This window comes from Pseudophryne corroboree, chromosome 1, assembly GCF_028390025.1.
Source record: "Pseudophryne corroboree isolate aPseCor3 chromosome 1, aPseCor3.hap2, whole genome shotgun sequence".
NCBI lineage: Eukaryota > Metazoa > Chordata > Amphibia > Anura > Myobatrachidae > Pseudophryne > Pseudophryne corroboree.
Genome location: NC_086444.1, coordinates 884,157,071 through 884,181,136, shown reverse-complemented (window position 1 = coordinate 884,181,136; position 24,066 = coordinate 884,157,071). Strand labels below are relative to the sequence as shown.

The window sequence follows — 24,066 nt, the reverse complement described above, 5'->3', positions numbered from 1 at the left end:
TATGCCCCCCAGTGATTGCCGGTGCTAGATTGGCCTGCATGCAGGCTCAATCTAGCGGGTCGCTCACTTCACCGCTGTGTGAAGTGAGCGGCCCCCGTCCGTCCCCCGCCTCGCTCAGCACATTGTGCTGTGCTGAGCGGGGGGAGAGATGTGTGCTGAGCGGTCTGTGTTAAGATCGCTCAGCACACATCTCTCCCGTCAGTACCCCCCTTTACAGTAGTCTATACTGTACTACAGTCAACAGAGGCTAAGTGTACACGATGAGTTGTATTATCAAATACTAGATTATAGCTTTAGATACTACAGCCCATAAGTATGGGGTAACAAAGTAAATGGAAAGAAGGTTAAAGGTCCTATATGATGTTACAGAAGTTTGCATCTTTCCCAGCATTCTGTTTCAATCATTTCATCATGACATCATATGTATTAATTTAAGTTTTTTTTCTTATTCTTTACAATTCTGTAATGTGATCCCTACAGGAGGGAGAGAGGAAGGCTTGATGAAAAACTCATTCCTTTCAGGTGAATAGCATGGTGCTTCAAGTCTTTCCCATTTATGTGCTGTCATCCAGCAGGGATTGGCAACCTGAGACTCTCCAACAGGCCGATGCAGCATTCAATGCAAGTCGTCTGCACTGCATGAAAGAAACACCCTTATGCAGAATAGTTAGACACCCGTGGCAGGAACACCCATATATGACTCATAGTCGTTATTATAAATGTGCACTTGCACCAGCCCAATACTAGGGACAACAGATCCATCTTGTATTTTCATGTACATCCAACTGTGCATGGCTTGAAATTACAACTCGCCCTCTCTGAACTTTGCCTACAGTATGTGAGACCGTACAGTTAGGTCTCTATAGTCACAAGTGGAGATAAGCCTGCAATGTGTACGACCCTGCAATGGCCCTAGGTGTGTACACATGGTTGTGGAGTATGTGCAGTGCAAAACCAAACAGACTTGTGTTCAACTATGCATCAGCCCCAAGTGTTGGAAAGATCCCATTATACTATATTAGAAATATATGTACACCCATGACTTATTGATTGCAGTTAAAAAACATGATGATGAAGGTTGCCCAAGCCTGTCTTCATAGCAGTGATTAACTAGTTTGCTGCCAGAAAGCTTTGCTGTAATCACTGCAAGTTGCTATGCTATTAGCATGCTAAAAGTGATCCTTTGGAAGATACTGTACCCTTTACTTATGGCATCCATCACACACACACACACACACACACACACACACACACACACACACACACACACACACACACACACACACACACACACACACACACACACACACACACACACACACACACACATATATATATATGTGTGTGTGTGTGTGTGTGTGTGTGTATGTGTTTGTGGTTTATGTGCATACATATGTGATATGTGTATTTGAATGATATGTACATGCTATTTATATGTACATAATATTTTCATTTGTGATTATATGTAGCTAGATAAATTCTTACAGCCTGCATTTTACTTATATACAGATGTGTCCTCATACATTGTTACTGCAGTCGTACCAAACAGCCCCTCTCAGCGCGACAGGTCCCATGAGACAATACTAGCGCTAATACACTATAAACTAATACAATTAGGACTCACCAGGAGACTGTGTTGATTCATTTGTGTGACTGAGACTCTGAATCTGTATACTCAGTGCTATCATGCAACAGCTGTGACTTTTTTCCATGTGCCGCATATGAAATTAATCAGCATAGTCTCCTGGTGTGTCCTAATTGTATCGCCGATGCGTCCTAGTCACATTGTGACCTAGACTCATTTTGGGCAGAAAAAAACGCCCGCCGTTAGCAGAGTTGCACAGGATTGGGTGGCTCTCTCCCGCTAGGCATCTCTCGCTGCGTTGTATATTGAGGCTACATGTATGAGGACACATCATATGAGAGCCTTTATGAGAGCCATTATAAGCTTGTCACCATTACTCCCTCTACATTGTATTCATTCAATAAATAAGGAAACAGTAGGCCCAGATCTTTTATTTTATATGACATTAAGATACTGTACAAACATGGTGCATTCATTAAAGGCACAAGGGAAGAGAAACTAGAAATCGTACATTGCATCTACATTTGGTGCTCAGCTGAGCATTTCTGATTGTCCTCTTACATCAGGGTAGTAGTGGGTAGTGCACAGATAGAATTTATTGTATTCCTCACCAACTTACTGTAATACAGTACATACCTTATCCCTCTCTGCTCCTAACCTACTCTTGAAAACTTCTTTTGGCTCTTGTGTAAAGTGCACATAATTATTATTCCATAACTGATACAAGTAGCCAGGTTAATATAAAGGCAGTTTGGTCCTGCCCTATTTTTTTCCTGCTGGGCTGGCATTTGGGTAGGAAAAAAGGCATAATGCTCCCCTACCTCCACGGTTTAGAAAGCCCTGATATTTATCATACTTTACTACAGTACGTTCCCAAAATAAACTTGTCTTATTTCTAAGCTAATGATATAGTTTTATTTAAACTTTTGTCCTCCTCAAAATTAATTTAAAAGCCTTAATTTACTATTTTTTTTTATCTTCTCACACACATTTGTAAACCTCCTTGTGACTGTGTGATTGAAAATATACAATTTGATATACTTGTCAGCATCCACCCTTACAAATCTAACTAAAATAAATAGTTTTCATCCCAATAAGTTACCAGCGAAGGTCCTGTTTGTCCTGAAAAATAAACAACAAACCAATATAAATACACATTGATTTGAAACCATTATACTGGTGACTTGGGTTCTCCAAACTCAATATCTTACAACTTCCAGTAATTCAACAAAGAGCACAGGAATGGTGAGGGTCCAATTTCAGGAGTCTACAGCAAGGGTAACAGATAAGAAGGCACTCTGTAATAGTTTTATATGCAGTATGATATACATAAACTACAATGTAAAATGTATAATAATTAAGACTATAAAATAATATCTATTTTTTATGGAGTGAATTATTCCACATAAACTCAAAATATTTACTTTATAATTTACACATTAAATTTATTTTTCTGTTCTGTTTTCCTGTTCTAATAGTTTGTTTAACACATTCCTTTCTGTTAAGCCCTCTACTATACTGAATTGTGTTTCTTACTTTGTTGTGTTTCTTTGTTCTGTGTGTTCTAATCATACAAAATAAGTGTCCTTTCTTCAATTGTTCTTCTTATTGTATATCACCAATGTGTGAAGATTTAATTAAGAGACACAAAGTCAAAAGTTCTTAACAGACATTGTTCACAAAGGTGATCATTGGATGAGATAATTCAATTGGATAATCTCTGATTTTGAATAAATACATTTTCCAGTTAGGGTTGACTAGCCCACAGGTGCACAGGGGAAATCCCTCGTGGGCCCAACTGTCTGAGTGCCCCACCCCTTCCTCTAAGGGTCAGGTTGGATCATAGATGAACGTGGGTGTTTGGTTTGTTTTTTATAGCCCTCCTACCAATCAAAGTGGGTGGTCCTGACTCATCCCTGTAGCTTCCTTTATAAAGGGGCCCTGTTCTTTGCATTCCTCTCTAATGGTTGGTCCATTCTCTCTTTTGGTTGCTGGCCACACCTACTCTGGTAGGTGGCCGCACCTCTTATGCTTGGCCCCTACCATTGAATTCCCTGGTGGATCCTTCATTCCCCAGTCCAACACTGTCTCCAGTTTCCGTTGAATTATCACATTTCTGATATCATCCTATTTTACACATTGGCTGAGTAATATACATTTATTCAATGTTCAATTTGAGTGTCATGAGGACTGCACAGGTATCCAGGTAAAACAACATGGCATTTTTAATTATTTCTGTTGTTTTATTGTGACTTTAATAAATTGTGTCTGACAATGCTCAACTATTTCAACAGTTGAACTGTTTAAGCAGATTCCTATCTAACAAAAAAAATAAAAAAGACCCCAGTACCCCATCCACTGCTAGTTTTTCTTTATGCTGTTCTTTTCCCTGAAAATTAGAACAAGTTGAGGAAGCAAGTTGAATAGTAGAAAACACAGACAGCACTGTCACATCTTAGAATTATGCTGTGTAGATAGAACAAAAAGTATGTACAGCATTTACTATACTGTGCACCTTTCTGCTCCTGTTCAATGCTTTTAGTTGTCTCTATCCTTTCTTTTTCTCACTTTTATTTTGCTTTCCTTTTGATCTTCCTGCTGCTTCTCTCGCACTTTCCTCTGCTTGCGGCACTAGCACGTAGCCCTCTAGAGAACTCTGTGCCCTGCCTGGCAACCCGCATGTCGGATGACGATCTCCGAGTGCGGCGCAGCCCCAGCATGGGATGGCTCAGTAAGTTGGCAATAATTGTGTGTTGTGGGAAATGTGTTAGTCGGACAACTCATCAAGTATACGTTTTTTGTTTGTTTTGTTATTTCTATCTAAAAAGAGTTACAGTATTTAGCTAAATATTTGTTTATTTTTGTTAGCCTTGGCTATGCCACAAAAGTGCTCTATGTAATATCCAAGGGCTGCAAAAGTAAACAAGCCAGAAAGACAACACAATGTACCTAGCTAATGTTGCATGGAGTCATGTACAACCCTATACATAAAAATAAAGCTGCCAGAATGAGAAAAGTACTAGAAGTAAAATAAGAAGTAGCACTTGCTGCACTGTTAATAGAAAAATCATCAATAGTTTACAAGCATACCTAGTATTGTTAACATTTATACAGTTCTATTCTTGAGTAAGAATGCAATGAGATCTTGTTAATTTTAACATGTAAATGCATTGTTCTCTTTAAATGACCCCTGACCTAAATGCTGTTCTTTTTCACTCTGGAACTGTCACCATTTGCTCTTGGTCCCAGCATTGATATACTGTACAGCCAGAGTCTCTGCTGATCATTTTTAAGATCAGTATGAGTGCTGTTATTGGGAAGGAAGGGGATTTAGTGCAGGAGTTATTTAGGATGGAATATTTAATTGTATATGTACAATTGGGCCGGTCACATGACCGCATCCCATATAATCATTGTGTTCATACTTACATAATTCATTTCTGATGGAAAATGTATATTTACTGTAGGTTAGTGTAGTGTGATTTGTGCCATGGATCCAATGCAAAACCTTGCTAATACACAAGAGTACACAGGAAGATTTTATCTAGTACTCCTTTCTTGTGGATACTGAACAAAGTGTAGAATTTTAAAAATTCCCAAGTACAAATTGGTATTTATAGAAGCATGAAAAAGTGATATTAATATATTTCTTTAGGCTCACTAAGGTTTTAGTACTTTTATGTGAATTATATCAAGATATACGAGTGATAACATAATGCAAAAGAAGAATGTGGTATTTTAACATTATTGCCAGATTTGGTTCATGACCCAGCAGCCAAGAACACCTGATACAGTATACTTTCAAATGGATATACTGTCAGTAAAATGTAATTACATTTTCTTGATTTGATTTTTGCATTATTTCTTATACCATCAGGAGGACCTTTGTAAAAATGACTATAAACTTGGCTACAGAATAAAATTTTTTAACTCTCATACAGTTATAGCTAATTTTTATAACTCATTGTTTACTATGCACTCTACACTGAAGTTCCAAAAGTAATGGGATAGTATCATGTAGAACCCCCTCTAGCACGGCAAAGTGGCATTGATTCCACAAATGAACGGAAGGCCTTTGAAAAGATGTAAACCCATGCCGTCTGGATAACTTCCCACATCTCCCTGATATTTGTAGGTGCAGGCTCTTGTTATGCAAATGGACCTTTCCACCACATCTTATAAATGGTTGATTGGGTTCATGTCATGTCATGCGAATATGGTGGCCACACCATGTGTCTGACCTCTCCAGAATGCTCCTCAAACCCATTCTGGACAACTTGGGACCGATTACATTATCCTGCTGGAATAGTCCATCGTTGTGGGGGTACATGAAGGACTGCAAATGGTCCCCAAGAACTGCAATGTAGCAGTTACCAGTCAATGAGTTGTTCAGGCAGATCAGTGGACCCAACCCATGCCACATTAACACACCCCACACCATTATGGAACCGCCCCCAGCTTGCATGGTGTCTTTTTGGCAACTGGGGTCCATGGTCTCATGGGTTCTGCGCCACACCCGACCCCTAACATCCACCTTAAGCAACTGGAACTGTGACTCATCAGACCAGGCCAAATGTTGCCAGTCCTCCAGGGTCCAATTAGCGATGTCACAAGCTCAGGTGAGGCACTGTTCTGGTGTTGTAGTGTTAAAAGGGGCACTCTGATGTGTATTCTGCTCTCATATCCCATGGAAGCTAAATAACAGTACACTGACCTGCGGGATATTCCTCTGGTACGTCCTGCATTGAATGAGGATGTGGTTTGTCCTTTGTCTGTTACCACGGGCAATTCTTGCCAAACATTGATGGTCACAATTATTAAGCAGCGTAGTCGGACACTGTGCGGTCTACACTGGATGGTAATGACTTCCATGAGGTATTCCCTCAGGTATACACTTGACACCGTAGATCGAGGAATGAATTTCCGCACAACTTCCGAAATGGAATGTCCCATCCATTGAGCACTTACTATTATGCCCTGTTCGATCTCCAATAATTCATGTCGTTTTGCCATGAGCAGCACAGCCAGTGTTCAAACTGACTCTCGAGATGTCATATTACAACCGATGCAGGTCTGGCGATTACCAAGACATCACACTATGGTGGCGCCATTTACCATTACCTTTACATACTGCTATCCCATGACTTTTGCCACTTCAGTGTACTATACAAATCAGTTGTAATCACTGAGTAGAGGAACAAGCTCCTTCAGACATGCAGTGATACCATTTAATCACCTCGCATGGAGTGCAATGCAATGAATGATTTATTGCTGATTTTGGCAATTTTAGATGATTCTGGGTGGGAGATGCTTATTCCCATGAAGAATACAGGAAGGCATAAAATCTTATAAAGCTATATTGCATTTTTTAAGCGATTAATTTTAGAAGATACAATTGGAGAAACTGAAAATCGTACAGTTTATTGAAATCAGCTTGATATAGTTTTCCTGAAAAAGTACCAACAGTTCAGGGTACATTATTATTAACTTTGGATGCAAATCAATTAAATAACCTACTATCAAGCTGTTTAATTATTGTGTTATTAACAAGGCCCTAGTAATGCATCTTGAATAGACGTAATTTTGTGCTAAGTGCTGAAAATACTGCTTAGATCCAGCCAGGTGGTGTGTAATGGCAATCTTACAATCCATCATAGAGATACAGTAGCATGAATATTTAGCACTTGAGGTGTAATTGCATTGGGCAAGAACATAGCTGTTTTTGTCAGGTGTCAACCCTATTCTTTTTCACTGTTCTGCGTTACATCTGTAGAATAATGGCACACTTGCAGTAATTAGTATTTAAAGCTATAAAAATGCATATTTTACCTGTTCCTTTTGTTCCTCTGGTGGGCGAGAAGAGTGCTCCTGGTGCTTTTTTCAATTATTGTAAAACCAAGGCATGCTCAATTTTGAAAGTTATGTTGCTGTTTATTAATTTGCGCAAAAAATAATTATGCTTATTCATCTTTGCTGTTATTTTTGCTTTTAAATATATAGGAGCGAAATGACAGATACAGGAGGCAAATTTCTATAAGTTAAATAAGTTTAAATGACAAATGCTACCAGCAGGCCAGATACATTGTTGTCTGGCACAATAAGTGGTAATGATGTTATTTCTGATCCCACTTTAATTACAAGTATATTTTGTATTAAAATTTGCAACTTACACGTACAGAGAAAGTACTATTATTTATTAAGAGTCATGCAATTACAATATATGCTAAAGATCAACATTGAACTAGTACATCAAATAAACAAACTAATCATTTAAAATATGAAGAAGATTTGATACTTTGGCAAAAAGTCACTAATTTGACCTTAACACTTTCCTGACATTTTTTTTTTTTATGCTTTATGGAGTTGTTAGAGATTTTTTTTTCCCTCCGAGATATTTTCTTTAACATACTACTGACAAAACATGTAAAATATATAATTTAAACAGCATTGGACCATAACTGGATTGTAATTGAGATTTCTAACACAAAATGCTTTGCTGCTACTAATACTGCCATACGAAAGGTTTTCATTGTCACTAAAAGCTTAACACAGCCAACAAAATTGTAGAATAAATCAGCCACAGTTACAATACAGTATGTACAACGTATTGGTCCTCTGAGCTGGCCCTTTTGTAAGTATCAATCTTTTAATTAGGCTTGCTGACTAAAGAAGGATAGGAAATGTTCTAGTAAGGCCGAGCAAAGAATCGCTAGCCTTAGGCCATGTGAGAGAGAAAGGGGGGTATGCAGTTTGCTACGGTAATCTCGGAGCTGTTGAATTCACCCCCTTGCCTATTCAGTTGAGACCCGTTTTCCAGAGAAATTTTCACCAATGCCTTTTGACCCTTTTTTTTTTGTGAAAAGGCATTTCCAAAAACTTCCTCAAAATAGGCAAAAATGGCCCACGTTTTCACCAGCACAGGTCCACATGTTTTTCACTCCTGCTAAATTTTTCGCATAGGCGAAAAAACAGCCCTGCTGTTGAATAGGGCGGATCCCCATTCACCCTAAAAATAGCAAAAAGTTACGAAGAGTCGCGAAAAACGGACCTAATTGCTTACCCCACAAAGACTGCATTATGCTACCTTGGACTTGTCAGATTCTGTGGTCTGTAGACACAATGGGGCTGATGTATTAACCTGGAGAAGCCATAAGGAAGTGATAAACCAGTGATATGTGCAAGGTGATAGCACACCAGCCAATCAGATCCTAACTGTTAATTTACATATTGGAGCTGATTGGCTGGTGCCTTTATCACCTTGCACATATCACTGGTTTATCACTTCCTTATGCCTTCTCCAGGTTAATACATCTGCCCCACAATGCTAAGCAGGTAAAAATTAAGCATATTAGCCAGGTTACAAGTATGTTACCCAAGCTTTTCTAAGACTACCCTTTGCTCCCCCTACCCTAATATAGTACCATCTAAGTCAGCTTCCTCTTGGTACTGTATGCTTTTTACTGCAAATGGTATATGGTATTGGGATTGGGAAACTAGTAGAAGCTTGGGGAATTCCAGTGTGAATACAGTAAACGTGACCAACTAAATGTGATATGGTTTACTTGTCTATCATTTCATTGGAGAACAAAAATATTTGTTTGTATTGCTGCTTATTATTCCGTATTTGTAGAATATTCTTATAACATGCAGATTGTTGTAGTTTATTCTGTAGAGGTGTAATAGTGCTCTATACATTCCAGAATTCTTACAAGCAATAATATATTTAAAATATAAATAACGCTTTTAAGGAAAAAAAATTAAACAGTCAGTGGCATAATTGGCAAGCATAAGAAAATTTGTTGTTACATTACTTAATATTTGTGAATTCTGTATTTCCAATACTTTAGCTGTAACTGTTCCTGGTTGTCTTTTTTATGCTCACGTGCTTGAAATGCAAGTAAATGTACCACTTTGGTGGGTGTTTTCCTCTCCCACACTCATCTTTACCAGATTGAAGCCAATTTAGGACCCGAGAGCCAGAACAGAACATTGCTGATTAGTAACTAAGGGGTAAATGTAAGAGTTGAGAAGTGAGCCAGTGGAGAAGTTACCCATGGCAACCAATCAGCTGCTCTGTATAATTTTATAGTATGCAAATTATAAATGTTACTTTAATGCTGATTGGTTGCCATGGGCAACTTCTCCACTGGCTCACTTCTCCACTTTTATCACTGCTTCATACATTTACCTATAAGGCAGGGTTGTGTAATAAATGCAGCTATTGGTTAAATTACCCACCTTTTATTCGAGCATGACTTATATTTATTACATAAATCCTGAGCAAGAGTTTGTGTCTCCCACCTAGTTTTCACAGACACCTCTCTCTTATTAGCAGCCAGCAATGGCAGTACATGATGCCAGTTCTGTAATAGTCGGCTTCTTGGAATATATGTTGGTTTAATTTGCTTTTTTATAAAATGTGTTAGCATTATTTATTTGAAATTGCATTATACGTATTGTGTCAAGTCCAGCCAATAAGATAGTAAATCCCTTTGCACTGCATACACTCTGCTTGAGAAATTATCTTATATACCTCTTTGTTCTCACAGGCAGCCCAACAATGACTCACCGAAATGTGACATCCTCTAGTTTGAATGACATTTCAGATAAACCCGATAAGGATCAAGTAAGTGTGCAGACATACATAATCCTTACAGATGACTTCTGTTACATATTCATTTAACAGAATTTATGCTGCGGACAGATGTGCTGTTTTATACATATTTCTCTATCGTCCTTGTGGATGCTGGGGTTCCTGAAAGGACCATGGGGAATAGCGGCTCCGCAGGAGACAGGGCACAAAAAGTAAAGCTTTCCGATCAGGTGGTGTGCACTGGCTCCTCCCCCTATGACCCTCCTCCAGACTCCAGTTAGATTTTTGTGCCCGGCCGAGAAGGGTGCAATCTAGGTGGCTCTCCTAAAGAGCTGCTTAGAGAAAGTTTAGCTTAGGTTTTTTATTTTACAGTGAGTCCTGCTGGCAACAGGATCACTGCAACGAGGGACTTAGGGGAGAAGGAGTGAACTCACCTGCGTGCAGGATGGATTGGCTTCTTGGCTACTGGACATCAGCTCCAGAGGGACGATCACAGGTACAGCCTGGATGGTCACCGGAGCCGCGCCGCCGGCCCCCTTGCAGATGCTGAAGTAAGAAGAGGTCCAGAATCGGCGGCTGAAGACTCCTGCAGTCTTCTAAAGGTAGCGCACAGCACTGCAGCTGTGCGCCATTTTCCTCTCAGCACACTTCACACGGCAGTCACTGAGGGTGCAGGGCGCTGGGAGGGGGGCGCCCTGGGAGGCAAATGAAAACCTTTTTTGGCGAAAAATACCTCACATATAGCCCCCAGAGGCTATATGGAGATATTTAACCCCTGCCAAGATTCACTAAATAGCGGGAGACGAGCCCGCCGAAAAAGGGGCGGGGCCTATCTCCTCAGCACACAGCGCCATTTTCTCTCACAGAAAGCCTGGAGAGAAGGCTCCCAGGCTCTCCCCTGCACTGCACTACAGAAACAGGGTTAAAACAGAGAGGGGGGGCACTGATTTTGGCGATATTGAGATATATATAAAGATGCTATAAGGGAAAACACTTATATAAGGTTGTCCCTATATAATTATAGCGTTTTGGTGTGTGCTGGCAAACTCTCCCTCTGTCTCCCCAAAGGGCTAGTGTGGGTCCTGTCCTCTGTCAGAGCATTCCCGGTGTGTGTGCTGTGTGTCGGTACGTGTGTGTCGACATGTATGAGGACGATGTTGGTGAGGAGGCGGAGAAATTGCCTGTAATGGTGATGTCACTCTCTAGGGAGTCGACACCGGAATGGATGGCTTATTTAGGGAATTACGTGAGAATGTCAACACGCTGCAAGGTCGGTTGACGACGTGAGACGGCCGACAAACTATTAGTACCGGTCCAGGCGTCTCAGAAACACCGTCAGGGGCGTTAAAAACGCCCATTTACCTCAGTCGGTCGACACAGACACAGACACGGACACTGAATCCAGTGTCGACGGTGAATAAACAAACGTATTTCTCATTAGGGCCACACGTTAAGGGCAATGAAGGAGGTGTTGCATATTTCTGATACTACAAGTACCACAAAAAAGGGTATTATGTGGGAGTGAAAAAACTACCTGTAGTTTTTCCTGAATCAGATAAAATAAAATGAAGTGTGTGATGATGCGTGGGGTTACCCCGATGGCAAATATTGGCGTTATACCCTTTCCCGCCAGAAATTAGGGCGCGTTGGGAAACACCCCTTAGGGTGATAAGGCGCTCACACGCTTATCAAGTGGCGTTACCGTCTCCAGATACGGCCGCCCTCAAGGAGCCAGCTGATAGGAAGCTGGAAAGATATCCTAAAAAGTATATACACACATACGGTGGTTATACTGCGACCAGCGATCGCCATCAGCCTGGAGATGCAGTGCTGGGTTGGCTTGGTCGGATTCCCTGACTGAAAATATTTTATTCATATAGAGCATTAAATAGGATGCATTCTATATATATGTACGTGAGATGCACAGAGGGATATTTGCTCTCTGGCATCAAGATAAGTACGTTGTCCATATCACCCAGAAGATGTCATGGACACGACAGTGGTCAGGTGATACAGATCCCATACGGCACATGGAAGTATTGCCGTATAAAGGGAAGGAGTTAGTTGGGGTCGGTCCATCGGACCTGGGGACCACGGCAACAGCTGGGAAATCCAACCTTTTTTACCCCAAGTTACATCTCAGCTGAAAAAGACACCGTCTTTTCAGCCTCAATCCTTCCTTTCCCATGAGGGCATGCAGGCAAAAGGCCAGTCATATCTGCCCAGACATAGAGGTAAGGGAAGTAGACTGCAGCAGGCAGCCCCTTCCCAGGAAAAGAAGCCCTCCACCGCGTCTGCCAAGTCCTCAGCATGACGCTGGGGCCATGCAAGCGGACTCAAGGTGGGGGGGTAGTCTCAAGAGTCTCAGCGCGCAGTGGGATCACTCGCAGGTTGACCCCTAGATAGTACAAGTATTATCCCAGGGGTACAGATTGGAGAGTCGAGACATCTTCTCCTCGCAGGTTTCTGAAGTCTGCTTTACCAACGGCTCCCTCCGACAGGGAGGCAGCATTGGAAACAATTCACAAGCTGTATATCCAGCAGGTGATAATCAAAGTACCCCTCCTACAACAAGGAAAAGGGTATTATTTTTCCACACTATATTGTGGTACTGACGCCAGACGGCTTGGTGAGACATAGTCTAAACTGAAATCTTTGAACACTTACATAAAAGGTTCAAATCGAGATGGAGTCACTCAGAGCAGTGATAGCGAACCGGAAAAAAGGGGACTATATGGTGTCCCTGGACATCAAGGATTACCTCCATGTCCAAATTTGCCCTTCTCAACAAGGGTACCTCTGGTTCGTGGTACAGAACTGTCAATATCAGTTTCAGACGATGCCGTTTGAATTATCCACGGCACCCCGGGCCTTTTACCAAGGTAATGGCCGAAAAGATGTTTCTTCAAAGAAAAAAGGCATCTAAATTATCCCTTACTTGGACGATATCCTGAAAAGGGCAAGTTCCAGAGAACAGTTGGAGGTCGGAAGAGCACTATCTAAAGTAGTTCTACGTCAGCACGACTGGATTCTAAATATTCCAAGAATCGCAGCTGTTTTCCGACGATACGTCTGCTGTTCCTAGGAATGATTCTGGGCATAGTCCAGAAAAAGGTGTTCCTCCGGGAGGAAAAAGCCAAGGAGTTATTCGACCTAGTCAGAAACCTCCTAAAACCAGGCCAAGTATCAGTGCATCAATGCACAGGAGTCCTGGGAAAAATGGTGGCTTCTTACGAAGCGATTCCATTCGGCAGATCTCAGGGGATTTGCTGGACGAATGGTCCGGATCGCATTTTCAGATGCATCAGCGGATAATCCTGTCTCCAAGGACAAGGGTGTCTCTTCTGTGGGGGCTGCAGAGTGCTCATCTTTTAGAGGGCAGCACACTCAGCATTCAGGACTGTGTTCTGGGGACCACGGATACCAGCCTGAGAGGCTGGGGAGTAGTCACACAGGGAAAAAAAAAAAAAAAAAATTTCCAAGGAAGTGTGGTCAAGTCTGGAGACTTCTCTCCACATGAATATACTGGAGCTAAGGGCAATTTACAATGCTCTGAGCCTAGGAAGACTCCTGCTTCAAAGTCAACCGGTGCTGATCCAGTAGGACATCATCATGGCGGTCGCCCACGTTATCAGACGGGGCGACACAAGAAGCAGGAGGGCAATGACAGCAAGGATTCTTCGCTGGGCGGAAAATCATGTGATAACACTGTCAGCAGTGTTCATTCCGGGAGTGGGCAACTGGGAAGATTTCCTCAGCATAAATGAATTCCACCCGGAAAAGTGGAAACTTAATCTGGAAGTTTCCACATGATTGTAAACCGTTGGGAAAGACCAAAGGTGGTTATGATGGCGTCCCACCTGAAGCGCCAGGTCAAGAGACACTCAGGCAATAGCTGGGACGCTCTGGTAACACCGTCGGTGTACCAGTCGGTGTATGTGTTCCATCCTCTGCTTTTCATACCCAATGTATTGAAAATGATAGGAAGGAGAGGAGTAAGAACTATACTCGTGGCTCCGGTTTGGCCAAGAAGGACTTGGTTCCCGGAACTTCAAGAGATACTAAGAAGGGTCTTGATTCGGCAAGAACCGTGTCTGTTCCGGGACTTACCGCAGCTGCGTTGACGCCAAGGCGGGTGAACGCCGGATCCTAAGGGAAAGAGGCATTCCGGAAGAGGTCATCCCTACCCTGGTCAGAGCCAGGAAGGAGGTGACCGCACAACATTATCACCACTTAGGTGAAAATATGTGCCAGGGTGTGAGTCCAGGAAGGCTCCACGGAAGAATTTCAACTAGGTTAATTTCTACATTTCCTGCAAACAGGAGTGTCTATGGGTCTCAAATTGGGTCCATTAAGGTTCAAATTTCGGCCTGTTGATTTTCTTCCAGAAAGAAATTGGCTTCCGTTCCTGAAGTCCAGAAGTTGTTAAGGGAGTACTGCATATACATCCCCTTTGATGTCTCCAGTGGCACTGGGCGAGCTCAACGTAGTTTTGGGATTCCTAAAAAATCACATTGGTTTAAACAACTCAAATCTGTGGATTTGATATATCTCACATGGAAAATGACCATGCTGTTGGTCCTGGCCTCGGCCAGGCGAGTGTCAGAATTGGCGGCTTTATCTCACAAAGCCATATCTGATTGTCCATTCGGACAGAGCAAAGCTGCGGACTCGTCCCCAGTTTCTCCTTAAGGTGGTGTCAGCGTTTCACCTGAACCAGCTTATTGTGGTACCTGCGGCTACTAGGGACTTGGAGGACTCCAAGTTGCTGGATGTTATCAGGGCCCTGAAAATATAGTTTCCAGGTTGGCTGGAGTCAGGAAATCTGACTTGCTGTTTATCCTGTATGCACCCAACAATGCTGGGTGCTTCTGCTTCTAAGCAGTCGATTGCTCGTGGGATTGGTAGCACAATTCAACTTGCACATTCTGTGGCAGGCCTGCCACAGTCTAAATCTGTTAAGGCCCATTCCACAAGGAAGGTGGGCTCATCTTGGGCGGCTGCCCGAGGGGTCTCGGCATTACAACTTTGCCGAGCAGCTACGTGGTCGGGGGAGAACACGTTTGTAAAATTCTACAAATTTGATACCCTGGCAAAAGAGGACCTGGAGTTCTCTCATTCGGTGCTGCAGAGTCATCCGCACTCTCCCGCCCGTTTGGGAGCTTTGGTATAATCCCCATGGTCCTTTCAGGAACCCCAGCATCCACAAGGACGATAGAGAAAATAAGAATTTACTTACCGATAATTCTATTTCTCGGAGTCCGTAGTGGATGCTGGGCGCCCATCCCAAGTGCGGATTATCTGCAATACTTGTACATAGTTATTGCTAACTAAATCGGGTTATTGTTGTTGTGAGCCATCTTTTCAGAGGCTCCGCTGTTATCATACTGTTAACTGGGTTCAGATCACAGGTTGTACAGTGTGATTGGTGTGGCTGGTATGAGTCTTACCCGGGATTCAAAATTCCTCCCTTATTGTGTACGCTCGTCCGGGCACAGTACCTAACTGGAGTCTGGAGGAGGGTCATAGGGGGAGGAGCCAGTGCACACCACCTGATCGGAAAGCTTTACTTTTTGTGCCCTGTCTCCTGCGGAGCCGCTATTCCCCATGGTCCTTTCAGGAACCCCAGCATCCACTACGGACTCCGAGAAATAGAATTATCGGTAAGTAAATTCTTATTTTTTAAGATATAGTTTCTTTTGTTTTGAAATATTACCAAACTTTTCATGTTTAAATATTAATTTGGAACTTGGAAGTATTAAATGCGATGAACAAATATTGTTATCTTGATATTTTAGTGTAAAATTCCAAGCATACACAAGGAGCCTAATTCAGACCTGATCGTAGCTGCAAATTTGTTAGCAGATGGGCAAAATCATGGGGGTAATTCAGACTTGATTGCATGCTAACTTTTTTTGCTGCGCTGCGATCAGGTCAGAACTGCGTATGCGTATGCACCACAATGCGCAGGCGCATCGCTCGGGTACAAAGCGGATCGTTGCTGTGCGATGGGTTTTACGAAGAATCCATTTGCGAGCCGATCGCAAGGGGATTGACAGGAAGAGGGCGTTTGTGGGTGGCAACTGACCATTTCCAGGGAGTGGTTGGAAAAATGCAGGCATATCCAAGCGTTTGCAGGGCGGGTGTCTGGCGTCAATTCCGGTCCTGGACAGGCTGAAGTAATGGCAGCGGCTGAGTAAGTCCTGGGCAATTCAGAAACTGCAAAAGATCTTATTGTACCGCTCGGCTGCACATGCGATCGCACACTTGCACAGCTAAAATACACTCCCTTGTAGGCGGCGACTATCTGATAGCAGCAGTGCAAAAAACTGCTAGCGAGCGATCAGGTCTGAATGACCACCCATGTGCACTGCAGGGGGGGGGGGGGGGGGGGCAGATATAACATGTGCAGAGAGAGTTAGATTTGGGTGGGATGTGTTCAAACTGAAATCTAAATTGCAGTGTAAAAATAAAGCAGACAGTATTTACCCTGCACAGAAACAATATAACCCACCCAAATGTAACTCTCTCTGCACATTATATCTGCCCCCCCTGCAGTGCACATGGTTTTGCCCATCTGCTAACAAATGTGCTGCTACGATCAGGTCTGAATTAGGCCCAATATCTTGGCGCTATGGGCTACTGGCAAATGCTGGTCACACGTTGCTGCCGTAGCTTTCTTAACAACTGAGATCAAAGGCTCTGCTGAAAAAAACTCTGATTTCCCCACAGTCTGCTGCCACATACAATTTGGTGTAGCGATAATAATAAACAATTTTTTTTAAATGAAAACACTGAAAAAAGGGGTGATCACTGCTTCATACATTAGCCTTATATGTCGTGTAATCTCCCCTTTCAGAAAAATCACCTTGCAAACTCACAGTCAGCTATTGTTTTTATTGTTTTGGCAGTATATATCAGCAGTTTTTATTGTGCACTGGGCTGTAAGGTGGTTCCTAACCCCTCTCCTAATAACGTAATACCCACTTGGAGCTGCTGAGGGTTCCGGTATGAATGGTCGACCATGTTATGTCGACAGTCATTAGGTCGACCACTATTGGGTGACATTGACTTGGTCGAGACGGGCTAATGGTCAACACATGAAAATGGTCGACACATGACAGGTCAACACATGAAAATGTCGACATGGATTTTTAAACTGTTTTGGGTGTCATTTTTGCCGTAACATGACCAGGAACCCCAATTAGTGTACCGCGTCCCCTTGCATGGCTCGCTTCACTCGCCATGCTGCAGGCAAGGTGCCTCTCTCCACTACCGCTGCACTCGGCACAGGTTACTATTCCCAATTGTAGTCCACGTGGATGGTAAAGTATGACAAATCTAAAAATCGATAAAAAAAAAAAAAAGCCATGTTGAACTTTTCACGTGTCAACCTGCCACATGTCGACCATTTTCATGTGTCGACCATGTGTCCATGTCGACCATGTAAATGTCGACCAATAGTGGTCGACCTAATGACTGTTGACCATAACATGGTCGACCATCCAAACGGATACCATTGAATTACACTGGGTGTTAAAGGTAATGGAATCCGGCCTTATGACTGTGATGGAATCATGAATGTCATTGCTTTTGCACTTCACTTAGTAGATGACGCCCAATGTCCTTTTAGCTTCAGAAAGAGAAAGTGGTGCCAAGCGGGAGCCTTACTTCACCTTGCCACTACTAAATAAATGAAGCTTTATATCGCTGATACACAATGAGATGGAAAACTTGACTGAATGGCTTTGTGTTACTATCAGACATTCTGACCAAAAAGTAAATACGATTAAAAACCCATTGCATAGTTCTCAAATAGCCTTAGCTTTACACAGGATATTAAAAATGCTACATTTTATCCAATCACTGAGAGCGTTGAGAGCATTGATTTTGTATTCCCTAGCTCATTGCTGTAGCTTCTAAGTTCCAAAAGGCCAGATGCCTGATAACTTCTAGTGAATAAAGTGCATAAACAAGTGGTGGTTGCTATAGCATATTGGCAGTAATTCAATACAATACAGTTGCTGCTTATCCTGAATAAAAAATAAATTGCAACACTGTCATACAAATTGCACCACAGTCGGTTATCACTAGTGCTGATGGGCAACTTAAACTTACTGTAAGCACAAAACAGATCCATTAATCCAACACATGGTTTGCCAACAATGCAGACAGATATAGTAAAGTGTAAGTATTTTATTTGTCCAAGCTAGGAAATATTGGGATTAAAACTCTGTTATTTATACCCCTTTCACACAGGGTATCCGGACTCCAGGTCGACAACAAAAAGGTCGACACACCTTAGGTCGACACCAATTTGTTGACACGCCTTAGGTCGACATGGACAAAAGGTCGACAGGAACAAGGTCGACATGGAAAAAGGTCGACATGAGTTTTTACAATTTTTTTCTTTTTTGGAACCTTTTCATACTTAACGATCCACGTGGACTACGATTGGAACGGTAATCTGTGCCGAGCGGAGCGAAGGCACCATGCCCGAAGCATGGCGAGCGAAGCGAGCCATGCGAGGGGACGCGGTGCACTAATTGGGGTTCCCGGTCACTCTACGAAGAAAACGACACCAAAAAAACATAAAAAAACTAATGTCGACCTTTTTCCATGTCGACCTTGTTCCTGTCGACCTTTTGGCCATGTCGACCTAAGGTGTGTCGACCAATTGGCGTCAACCTGAGGTGTGTCGACCTTTTTGTTGTCGACCTGGAGTCCCAGACACTCACACAGAATGTGAAATTACCGGGTGAAGAAGTTCCACCTGGTAACTTGCAGATAAACGCAGGTCTTTTTCTGTGTGAAGGGGTCAACCCAGGTTGAAATTCCTGGGACTTCGACCATGGAATTTACCAGTGTCGGAGACCCGGGAATTTCAACCCGGGTTGACCCTTTCACATAAACTAAATACCCATGTTGATCCGCAAATTACCGGGTGGAAATTCTTGACCCTGTAATTTGCTTGTTTGTGTGAAAGGGGGTCAGGCAGGTCCCCGCAAAACTACCTGGCACTGAAATGCTGGGTAATTGCCAGGACTTTCAGACATTTTTGTCTGAAAGTGGTATTAATAGGTAACTTCTGCTAGTTCCATTAAGAGTATCAACTGCAATTTAAAAATTAAGTTCAAAATATAGGAAAAGTACACCAGCTATCTTGCATTTGGACCCTCACTAATGCTCAAGTATTTAGGGTCTCATCTACTGATGCCGCAACTTGCGGCATCAGTAGATGAGACCCTAAATACTTGAGCATTAGTAATCCACCTTAATTTACCACTGTAGAAAGAAGGAACAGTGCTAACGGGCTTTTGTCTCTTTCTTACCCTTATTGTGCTATCTTTCAATTCTGTTACTTCAGTTCACATGTATAAAGAATGATATTGCCGGACAATTGACATTTTTAAAAGCAATGATTGCAATAAATGAAAAGAATGTGCATTTGTCAGAATTGTCAGGTATTGCTGCAGACCCTTGCAGTTACCAGTATTGATGGTATACTGCCACCTGTCTTCTATAGATGGTATTGTGGCAGATCCTCACATGTTGTGGTTATTAGATTTCATGGTCCACTGCCACCTGTGTAGATATGCTGCAATACAAGATATAGAAAGTAGCTGGTATTCATTACCAGTTATTTATATAGCACCAGGGTTGGACTGGCCCACAGGGGTACAGGGGAAACTACCGGTGGGCCCCACCTCCTCCTCTATGGATCAGGTCCAGACTGTGCACTTGAATTGTACATTATACATACTACATACCTCCCAACATGACCCTCTCCAGGAGGGACAAAATGCTCTGTTCCTGGACTTCTTTCTTAATGTAGGATTGCCATCACCTGTGTTGAACTAGTTACTTGATAAGAAAGGTGTTTCAGCACAGGTGATAGCAATCATAAATTAAGAGGGAAGTCCAGAAGCAGAGCATTCTGTCCCTCCTGGAGAGGGTCATGTTGGGAGGTATGATACTATCTACAGTGCATTGCAGTTATTAATCTGGTACATTATCATGCATGCACTAGCAGTATTTACTATATATATTTATCATGGGGTCCAGACCATGTTAGCCAAGCCTCTGTGGCAGCTGGCCACAACACTAAGCATGGGCCTTTACCTCTGCATTCCCCCGGTGGACCCTCCATGCCCCAGTCCGACACTGTATAGCACACACGTATTCCTCAGCACTTTACAGAGCATATTTTCCCATTCACTTCAAATCCTTCCCCAGTTTACAGTCTATGGGGTATATGCAATTGCGGTCGAACTACGGCTGGAATTCGACCGTTTTTTAATTCGACACAATTCGACAGTCAGACACCCTCCCGCCGGGACCCGAATTCGACATATTCAATGAAAAACGGATTCGACAGTCCCGCTGTCGAAAAACGGACCAATTGACGGATAGTGTGCGTCCTGGATTCGACTTCATGGACGGCACAAAATTGTTTTAAAAAACCCTGAAAAAAAATGTGTGGGGTCCCCACTCCTAAGCATAACCAGCCTCGGGCTCTTTGAGACGGTCCTGGTTGTAAAAATACGTGAAAAAAATTGACAGGGAATCCCCCATATTTTAACAACCAGCACCGGGCTCTGCGTCCGGTCCTGGTGCAAAAAATACGGGGGACAAAAGATGTAGGGGTCCCCCGCAGTGGCGGAACTAGCGAGCGGTGGGCCCAGGTGCAACAAAATGCTTTGCCCCCCCCCCCCATCCCCCCATCCCATCCAAGTCCACCCCCTCACCCCTGGAGAGGATCTGGTGAGGGGGACCTGCTCAGGGCCATAGAAATGGATACCTAGCAACAGTGCCGTAACTAGACATTTTAGCACTGTGTGCAAGAAACGGCATCGGAGCCCCACCCATGCACGCAAAACAGGGGCAGTGCGCGCCGCAGGCGCGCACAAAAATACATAGTGGCGTGGCTTCGTGGGGAAGGGGTGTGGCCACAAAATAATACCAATTCATAAAACGGTGCACAGTAGTCTCCATTATTCAAATGACGCCGCACAGTAGCACCACTACACCAGGTAGAGCCCCTTTTACACCTTACGGCGGACAGATTCCTCTTTTTACACATTACAGCAGACAGCGTCCCCTTTTTACACATTACGGCAGACAGCGTGCCCTTTTTACACATAGCGGCAGACAGCGTGCACTTTTTACACATAACATCAGACAGCGTCCCCTTTTTACACATAACGGCAGACAGCGTGCCCTTGTTACACATAGCGGCAGACAGCGTGCCCTTTTTACACATAACGGCAGACAGCGTGCCGTTGTTACACATAGCGGCAGACAGCGTCCCTTTTTACACATAACGGCAGACAGCGTACACTTTTTACACATTGCGGCAGACAGCGTGCCCTTTTTACACATAACGGCAGACAGCGTGCCCTTGTTACACATAGCGGCAGACAGCGTACACTTTTTACACATAACGGCAGACAGCGTGCCCTTTTTACACATAACGGCAGACAGCGTCCCCTTTTTACACATAACGGCAGACAGCGTCCCCTTTTTACACATAACGGCAGACAGCGTCCCCTTTTTACACATAACGGCAGACAGCGTCCCCTTTCTACACATAACGGCAGACAGCGTCCCCTTTTTACACATAACGGCAGACAGCGTGCCTTTTTTACACATAACGGCAGACAGCGTGCCCTTGTTACACATAGCGGCAGACAGCGTACACTTTTTACACATAACGGCAGACAGCGTGCCCTTTTTACACATAACGGCAGACAGCATGCCCTTGTTACACATTACGGAAGACAGCGTGCCCTTTTTACACATCACGGCAGACAGATTCTCCCTTTTTACACATTACGTCAGGCAGATTCCCCCTTTTTACACATCACAGCAGACAGATTCCCCCTTTTTACACATTGCGGCAGGCAGATTCCCCCTTTTTACACATTGCGGCAAAGATTTCCCCTTTTTACACATTACGGCAGGCAGATTCCCCCTTTTTACACATTGCGGCAGGCAGATTCCCCCTTTTTACACATTGCGGCAGACAGTCACCTTTTTGCACATGGAAATAAAGAAAGACAGACAGAAAGAAAGTAAGAATTATACTTACCCTCTCCGCTGGCTCAGGCTCCTCGGTGCAGCTTCTGGTCACGATTCCTGGCAGGAGAGAAGGAGGAGGAGGGAGGTGGAGGAGGGAGCCGCAGCAGCGCTGTGTTATTGGTGGAGGCGCTGCTGCTGCTGCCCCTCTGCTTCACTATGGGCTGTTCTCGGAAGACAGCGTATAGTGAAGCAGAGGGACAGCAGCAGCAGCGACCTCAACCAGTAACAAAGCGCTGCTGCGGCTCCCTTCTCCACCTCCCTCCTTCTCCTTACCCCCGTGCCCGTGACCTCTGCGCTGCGCTCCTTTCCGACTCCTGTGTCCTGCGGGCGGCTGTGTGCTGCGGGCAGCGGTTGCCCGCAGCACGCAGCGGCATGTAATGAGTCAGTTTAACTCATTACATGCTTTGGGCCCCTGGACAGAGGCGGGCCCCAGTGCAACGCACTGGTTGCACTGGCGGTAGTTCCGCCTCTGGTCCCCCATATTTTTAACACCAGCATCGGGCTCCACTAGCTGGAGAGATAATGCCACAGCCGGGGGACACTTTTATACCGGTCCCTGCGGCCGTAGCATTAAATCCCCAACTAGTCACCCCTGGCCGGGGTACCCTGGAGGAGTGGGGACCCCTTAAATCAAGGGGTCCCCCCCTCCATCCACCCAAGGGCCAGGGGTGAAGCCCGAGGCTGTCCCCCCATCCAAGGGCTGCGGATGGGAAGCTGATAGCCTTGTGTCAAAATAAAGAATATTGTTTTTTGTAGCAGAACTACAAGTCCCAGCAAGCCCCCCCCCCCCCCCCCCCCGCAAGCTGGTACTTGGAGAACCACAAGTACCAGCATGTGGGGGGAAACGGGCCCGCTGGTACCTGTAGTACTACTGCAAAAAAAATACCCAAATAAAAACAGTACACGCACACCGTGAAAGTAAAACTTTATTACATACATGCACGCCGACACACACATACTTACCTATGTTGACACGCCGACTCGGTCCACTTCTCCATGTAGAATCCATGGGGTACCTGAAAATAAAATTATACTCACCAAAATCCTGTGTAGCATCTGTCCTCTTCTCCTTGTAATCCACGTACTTGGCAAAATAATAAAACGCATTTACCTGGACCACGCACTGAAAGGGGTCCCATGTTTACACATGGGACCCCTTTCCCTGAATGCCGGGACCCCACGTGACTCCTGTCACAGAGGGTCCCTTCAGCCAATCAGGGAGCGCCATGTCGTGGCACTCTCCTGATTGGCTGTGCGCGTCTGAACTGTCAGACGGCGCATAGCACTAACCTCACTGCTGACCGCAAAGTTCCCACCATTGAAACAATATTCTTTATTTTTGAGACTTGGCTATCAGCCTCCCATCCGCAGCCCTTGGATGGGGGGGACAGCCTCGGGCTTCACCCCTGGCCCTTGGGTAGCTGGAGGGGAGGACTGCTTGATTTAAGGGGTCCCCACTCCTCCAGGGTACCCCGGCCAGGGGTGACTAGTTAGTGATTTAATGCCACGGACGCAGGGACCGATATATATTAGTGTCCCCCGGCTGTGGCATTATCTCTCTGACTAGCAGAGCCCGGTGCTGGTGTTAAAAATACGGAGGACCCCTACGTTTTTTGTCCCCCGTATTTTTGGCACCAGGACCGGACGCAGAGCCCGGTGCTGGTTGTGAAAATACGGGGGATCCCCTGTCATTTCCCCCCCGTAGTTTTACAACCAGGACCGTTTCAAAGAGCCCGAGGCTGGTTATGCTTAGGAGGGGGGACCCCACGCATTTTTTTTCTGGATTTTTTACACATTCCCACCCCTT

The 24,066-nt window shown here is 44.1% G+C and overlaps 1 protein-coding gene across 10 annotated transcripts in view; it reads left to right on the top strand.

Moving 5' to 3' along the window:
• SLC4A4 (solute carrier family 4 member 4) overlaps positions 1–24,066 on the top strand; it is a 393,000-nt gene that overhangs the window by 248,306 nt on the left and 120,628 nt on the right. For 4 of the 10 annotated variants that reach the window (XM_063920104.1, XM_063920103.1, XM_063920106.1 and 1 more), the window contains exons 7-9: positions 481–522; positions 4,221–4,316; positions 10,135–10,211. In XM_063920104.1, the coding sequence (XP_063776174.1) occupies positions 481–522; positions 4,221–4,316; positions 10,135–10,211 (215 nt within the window). The remainder of the gene's footprint in view (positions 1–480; positions 523–4,220; positions 4,317–10,134; positions 10,212–24,066) is intronic. The other 6 variants (XM_063920111.1, XM_063920109.1, XM_063920113.1 and 3 more) reach the window with 2 other exon arrangements.